At 43.1% G+C, this 7,310-nt stretch overlaps 1 protein-coding gene across 2 annotated transcripts; it reads right to left on the reverse strand.

Annotated features, from left to right (window-relative positions):
• Positions 1–2,716: 2,716 nt before the first annotated feature.
• Positions 2,717–6,556, reverse strand: LOC101781261 (probable protein S-acyltransferase 7). Of its 2 annotated transcripts, XM_004973992.3 has the most exons (5): positions 6,077–6,556; positions 5,095–5,277; positions 4,509–4,814; positions 3,619–3,852; positions 2,717–3,523 (listed from the first exon to the last, which is right to left on the reverse strand). In XM_004973992.3, the coding sequence occupies exons 1-5, from the start codon at positions 6,170–6,172 to the stop codon at positions 3,080–3,082; spliced, it is 1,263 nt and encodes a 420-aa protein (XP_004974049.1). In that variant the 5' UTR covers positions 6,173–6,556; the 3' UTR covers positions 2,717–3,079. The 2 variants fall into 2 exon arrangements, with proteins under 2 accessions (XP_004974049.1, XP_022683050.1); XM_022827315.1 differs by lacking the exon at positions 6,077–6,556 and having other exon boundaries at positions 4,953–5,235.
• Positions 6,557–7,310: the final 754 nt, after the last annotated feature.

Consider the following 7,310-nt stretch of genomic DNA (forward strand, 5'->3'; position numbering starts at 1 on the left):
AGAATACAAGATGAAGCAAAGCCTTGTTTGACATTCTTCCGCACTTGCATACTTCACGCGTCCAATAACAGCCACATGACTTCTAAGAATATATGACCTGATGCCATGAGAACGTTTTCATGAGTCCTTAGAGTTCTGCTTTCAAATTTCAAAGATCTCCTGCAGTTACTTATGTTTAGGGACCATCAAATGTGCAGAGCCAATTTGGGTAAAAGAAGTAAGGTTGCATAAATCCTGCTGACTGATAGATTGCATATCACTCATGTAGGCTACAGTAGTTTTGTGATATGGCACTATTAGCCGATAAATGAATTCAAATTAAATTGGACACCCACATGCTTGTTTCCAAGTAGAATTTGAGCACTATCAAAGTTCTATCATCTATGTCATGCAGCACAGCATCAGGGGCTAGGTAGTCCAATATGGAGATGCCTCAGCTATGAAATGTGAAAGCTCGACTCTTCAGCGTTGTTTTCTCAAGGTTTTTCCATATGCAGAAATGACTAATGTTGATATAGATGATCCAACTTAAAGGACAACAGAGTTGAGCATGAAAAACAGGCATGTTTAATTCTGCACTCAAACTCTATGATTGGGGTATAACCATGCTCCTTGAACTCCAAATTCAGTAGCCCAAGACAAATTCAACACGCTGTCATGAAGCTCGACGGTGACAAACTCCAACATGCTGTCATGAAGCTCGACGGTGACAAACAACAACACGCTGTCATAGAGCTATACCAGATCAGATCCCTTTGGTTCCATCTGCAGAACAATGCATGGGCACTTTCTAGATCCCCATATTTTGAGTGCATATCATCCAGGACAGCCACAGTATGGTTGTTCAAAAACTTCGAGCATTGACGATCCACATGATCTAGTATCCAGCTAGCTTGAGTAGGTACCCCACATTGCGCGCAAGCAGCAGCCACAGTGGAGATTGTCATGTAGTTCGACTCCACCTTCAGTATTGCACTCTTGCTCTACTCTGCATCATAAACTTGAAGAGAGCAACTGTCTGTGCAGCCATATCAGCGCCTGAATAAACGCCAATCATCACATTCCATGTGCAGCATCTTGCTCTCTCATTCCATCAAACACTGCCCCCGCAGCATCCAAACTGCCACTCCTGACACTGGCATACCCAGAGATCATGGCGGTGCACACAAAAGTGTCTGCAGCTCCATCCAACTCTGCAATCAAGAACATACTCCTCGCAGAGTCCATGTCGCCGCGTGCAGCGTACTAGCCGATCATCTCCACCAGCGCAATCCCACCTTGCCAACGGTCATGTACCCTGCGAGTCCATGTGTAGTCTCCTCTCTCTTCTTAATGAAAAACGTGCGATTGCACGTTCTCGAAAAAAAGAGGAATAAACTTGGAACTGAGATGTACAAGGACACTCTGCTCATGCCCTCCTGAGCAAGGGCAGAAGGCAGCGCCATCAGGTCACTATGCCTGGGAATCTGGGATGTCCACCTGAAGGGACTTGCTGAGAAGATCGACAAAACAACATGATCTGAGGCATTTGAGCTCAACACCTGTTTGTTGCATTGGCTTGGTTGGCGGTTGGCCTGTAGCGAGGTGGGAATTAAGCTTCATCTAGCAAATGCAGAGTATGGTTCCTACCTCTTATGTCTTCAGGTTTCATGTGCCAGGAAAGTTCAGAACAAGATAAACCTCTACAATTTGCACACACAAAAAAGGTTGCAATTGCTACTGATGCAGTAGGTCGCCCTAATTCGCTGATCATGCCTTCATTCCCTGAAAATTATGTACGAAGTATTTCTCTTCCAAAGCACAGCATCGGAATTTGAAGCACTTGCCAATATGCAGTGAATCAAAATATTATGAAAGCCCTCACAGTTCAAGTCCTCCTTGAATATCTTCAGCTATGGGACTTAGTGGATGGAGTGGTCCTACAACAAGAGGTACCAGATCAGTACATATGGAAGCTAACTCGGTCTGGGTTGTACACTAGTAAATCTGCATATGCTGCATTTTTTGTGGGAACACAATCAAGTTTGGCCCCTGGAGAAGGATCTGGGAACCTCCCCGCTGCAAGTTCTTCATTGGTTGGTTTTCCACAATCGGTGTTGGACCGCTGATCGCCTCGCAAAGAGGGGGCTGGCGCATCCCGAGGCTTGTCCTCTTTGTGATCATGCCGAGGAGACCATTCACCATCTGCTACGAGTATGGGCGTTGATCTTTCAGCAGCTAGGCCAACATGCTCACACCAGAACCTTCTGCGTCTCGCCTCTCTAAGTGGTGGTGGTTAGCAATCTCATCTGTGCCCAAGGAAGTGCGGAGAGGCCTAAACTCGTTGATTATTTTAGTAGCTTGGGAGGTCTGGAAGCACCGTAATTCCTGTGTTTTTGAAAATGCTAGGCCTTGTATTCAGGAAGTTTCAGGGCTGTCCACACCGAAGGTACCCTTTGGTGCAGTGCTGGAGCTAGAAAGCTCCAGGAGCTCTTGTTAAGGTCGCCGACCTTGGGCATTTAGGCTCGTTAGGTCCTCGGTCGAGTTCCTAGTTTCTTTTGTGGCGCGTCGGCTTTAGAGTGGGTGTGTGTTTGGTGTTCTGGTTCCGCGTACTTTTATTCTACCTTAATGATAATGAAATGAAATGCTACGTAGCTCTCCCGCGTAGTTCGAGAAAAAAATATTATGAAAAAAGACACCCCCTTTTTCATCCAAGATGTTAGCAAACAAAAGCGCAGGAGATTCAATCGATGAAATGCACTAGCCAGGTTCATGTTAGAAATTACAGCTTCAACAAAATCAGAAGCAACACTGCCACACCACACATACAATACAACACATGGACCAACAGTAAGATGACGACCTAGCAGTACAAAAACGTCCAAACCAAATGTGGATTCGCCATTTCTATATATTGTTAATGAGCATCTACTACAACTAAGTGAAGTCTCAGCTGGAAATTTCAGCCAAAATAAACTTAACAATACCTGTCGAATTCATGCTACCATTATGTCCTACATTTCTTTCATCTTCAAACTTCTGCTGCCTAAGTTGAGGGATCGACTGAGGGCTGGAGAGGGGCTTATGATAACAAAACTTCCTATGAATCATCATTTGTGTGTCGTTCAATCTTTTTCCTCTCACTGAACCCACGCTCCATGGCAAACTCTTCTGCGAATGCCTCTATGTCCGATGAAATCTCAGAGCAGCCCTTTCGACCAACAATATGCGGGGGTTCAGTGCCACATCTCTCCAGCCCCATAGCACTGCCGATCTGGCTGTGCAAGTCTTCCAAGTCCTCTGCGTCTACGGCTTGCCTTTTCATGCCCATCTCAAGGTCCATGCTCATCTTGGGCGGACTTAGAACCCGTCCCATACTGAGGGATGACGTGAAGGTTGCAGAATCCTCCTTAACTTTTGCTCTGAAATTATTTTTTGAGCTGGGGATCCTTGAAAATAAGACATCGATGAAATTCTGGCCCACTCCAAGGTTGTATGGATTTGTTTTCCGGTCATAGCGGTATCGGAAGTTCTCATAAGTAGTCTGAAAAAAAATATCATGAGATTTCAATATGCTAGCTTGCTCATAAACTGCACAACAAATTAAATGTTACTCCAGTAACTAAAGAATAGGCTGACCTGATTTGTAGAAATCAAGTAGAGGTGGAATGAGGTCAATCCTCCTACAAACCACACAGCAATAAATGTATATAGGATGAGAAGGCCAGAGATAGGAGACTTTAAAAGAGCTCTACCAATTTTACATTCATGCATGTCCATAATTCTCCTGAGATTAACCCAGCTGAATGCAAACACGTATAAGCATAGTATAGTAGTCGAAGACACAAACATGAAGAAAAATCGGTAGTTCCTCTGCAAGAAAAGAGAATTCAAGGCATGATAAGTAACATCCACAAGTAAAATTAGGGGGTGTTTGGATAACAGGTGCTAAATTTTAACACGTGTCACATTGGATGTTCGAATGCTAATTAGGAGGACTAAATATGAGCTAATTATAAAACTAATTGCAGAACCCTTGAGCTAATTCGCGAGACGAATCTATTAAGGCTAATTAATCCATCATTAGCAAATGGTTACTGTAGCACCACATTATCAAATCATGAACTAATTAGATTTGTCTCACGAATTAGACTCCATCTGTGTAATTAGTTTTGTAATTAGACTATGTTTAGTACTCCTAATTAGTATCAAACATCCGACGTGACAGGTGCTAAAGTTTAGCACATGGGAGCAAACACCCCCTTAATTAATAACATATCTATTAGTAGTAAACATATAACTGCATTTATCCCCATTCCTGTTCCCCTGTCTTCTTCCCATTACATCATTCAGATTTTAGCATGATTGGCAAGTGAGCTGCTGCCTCAGCAATCTAGAAATTTTTATATTACTATCCAAAAAATACCTCCATTTATAACTATAAGAAAGTGAACTTGTCACTTCATTTCTCTCATGACAGAACATTTTTCCAGGCCATGATTTTGTTCACACAACATAATAATACATACCTTTCCAATGCACTGGCCTACCCAAGGGCAGTGGTGATCAAAACGTTCTACACAGTTGTTGCAGATTGAGCAATGGGAGCACCTTGGTGGGCGGTAGAGCATACATGTATGACAATATTTGACCTTGACCGAAATGCCATTGACAAGAACATCCCTGGTAAGTGGTAAACCTGTTGAACCATGCTGACCACCTGGCCAATCTGGTAAGTTGGAGGATTCACCAATGTCTTCAGGCTCTGGGGGATGAGCATTTCGAGGAATAATTCCAGGATCACGGCCAGATGTGAGAAATAGAACAACAAGAATCTGAAGAACAAGAGCAACAGTAGATTATTCATCTTATCAACCAGTTACCAAGTTGCAGACCTACAATCATTCTATTTCAATATATACATGAATAAAGGCTACGACCATTCTCCCCAATACATGTATGGTATAACTTACCATGGTAGAAGCAATGAATAAGATTGCTGCCACAAAGATGGCTAAAAATTTCCAACGCATAATTTCACATTCGTCAATCAGAAAAATGGAAGAGAAAAGGATATAGATTAGTGTGCAAACTGAGTATGGCTCATAAACTTACATATGCTGTAAAGATGATAGCTACAGATGCAACCCAACCTCCAATTTGACTGCGGAACTCATTACCAAGCTGTGGACAAACGGCGGCAGCAAAGAAGATCACTGGGACTACAATCAAACATACTGTGAGCACGAGCGACCTCACATCTGGCCCAAAGATAAGTCTCCCTCCAAGGAAAAACAACTGCAAGAACGCATAAAAGAAAAAAAAAAGTGTGAGCTTTATTCCAAGATGTGCTAAGAAGGTAGCACTTTGAAAAGAAAGGAATATAGGGAGCTATCCTTTCAACTATTAAGTTAGTAGCTAGTGCATTTCAACACATGGTGAAGTTTTACATAATAGATTACAAAACAAACTAAGTCCATGCTGATGAGTTCTACAATCTCTTTCTGTAAAGAAACAATTCGCAGTACAGGCTGAGAGAGAGCATATGGAATGTGAAACATAGTATCAAACAGACAGTATTCTGGATTTAAAAATACAAATTATGCCTCAACTCAAACTTAGCATTGCCTTTTTTTCCATAACTCCTCTCAAATTTCAATTTCTCTCTCCCACTCACTCTATTTGTGTGGCGTACCAAATCAACATCATATAGTCATCGTCTTTGATGTGCTCCTAAACTAGCTAGTTCAGTGAGGATATCAGCTCATTATCTTCAACTTTCTCCATGAACAGGAACCACTTCTTCCACACCAAATGGCCAATAAAACACACATAATCAAACACTAAACACTACTGCTCTAGAATGTCTTACGTAGCTTCTGGATGCTTTACACTACAGTAATTCTAAAACAAGACCAAAATTTCAACAACCTATGGCTCCATGTACTGACACTGGTCAACAGAATGCGACAATTTGCGCCCCCCCCCCCCCCCCCCCTAATTTCCTGATCCTACGAAAATCAACAATTAGCCATGGCCCATCTTAAGAAGAAAAACTGCCGAACCATAAACCAAACAAAGAACGAGAAATCCTCACATTGCTGCCTTTCCACGCCTGGTACACCCGCCGCGGCGGCGCGTCGACCTCCATGATCCGCCGGTTGGAATCCGAGAGCTGCGCCTTCCCCTGCATCCTCCCTTCCACAGCTCCACCCACCCGCACAGACTCCACAAGGGCGAGCTCCCGTTCACCCAAGCCGCTCCATTGCGCTCATGAGCCCCCAAGAAAAAAAGATTCAAAAGGTAGCCACTCCGCCGCCAGCAAGAACACGGAGGGCAGGCGGTTCTCGCGGATCCCGGCACGAGAAGCGTGCAGACTCGGATCAAATGGGCCCGCAAGGTACGGCGATTCAGCACATGGAGAGAGTAGGCTCGGCGGCGGCGAGAGGGGAGCAAGGAGGGGATTGCTAGGTGCAGAGAGGATCGACCGGCGGCGATGCCTCCTCGGGATCCCAAGGAACCAAGCGGTGCTCGCTGAGAAGAAAGGAATAATTTTGGGAGCTCTGAAGTGTGAACTGGAGACTGAAGTGTTCAGTGTCACTTTCGTCATTAACCCCTGCGAACAAATTTATTTTGAACAAAGGCCCCTTTTCTTAGACCCTATTTCGGGAAATTTACTGCGGTGTGTACAGTTCATATGAATTCATTAACCATCAAACATTGGCATCTTTTTGTCAGCTCAAAAAAAATCATTGACATCTTTGTGATTTTTTAACATTTTAATGCTGAATATATTAGGGGAAGATATCAGTAGATCAACACTAAGACATAGATTATATTGTTATCTACCACTTTTGTTCATCATGCATGTTTCCTAGAGTCAATTCATCCTTGCAGGCGTGCAACTAAAGACAAAGGAAAAAGGCTGCAAACTTGCTTGCCATCATGAGGACATGAGCTTTGAGCAGCATAAAACAAAGATATGAGATGAAAAAACAAAGCGAAGAAGCTTGGGTGTGCCTTGTGCACTTGACACCATCATCCAGTTCAGTTTAAAAGATACAGTTTTGTTGAACATGGTGCCACAATTCAGAATTGACCTCAAGAGACTTCTTATTCAGTGAAATACTTCATACTCTGCGTTGGGAGATAACATTACGTGGTACAAGCCTGTGTTAACTGTTTTATTGCTACTAGAACTTCCACTGTGGTGCATTTAAAATTTTCTCTAGAACAAACATCCTTTAATTCAAACTTGTGAAGCATGAATGAAATTAAAAGCCAAGAGACAGAAAAGGAAACAAAAAAAAAAGAGCAAAGTCAAAAGTTGT

Source organism: Setaria italica, chromosome VI, assembly GCF_000263155.2.
Source record: "Setaria italica strain Yugu1 chromosome VI, Setaria_italica_v2.0, whole genome shotgun sequence".
Classification (NCBI taxonomy): Eukaryota; Viridiplantae; Streptophyta; class Magnoliopsida; order Poales; family Poaceae; genus Setaria; species Setaria italica.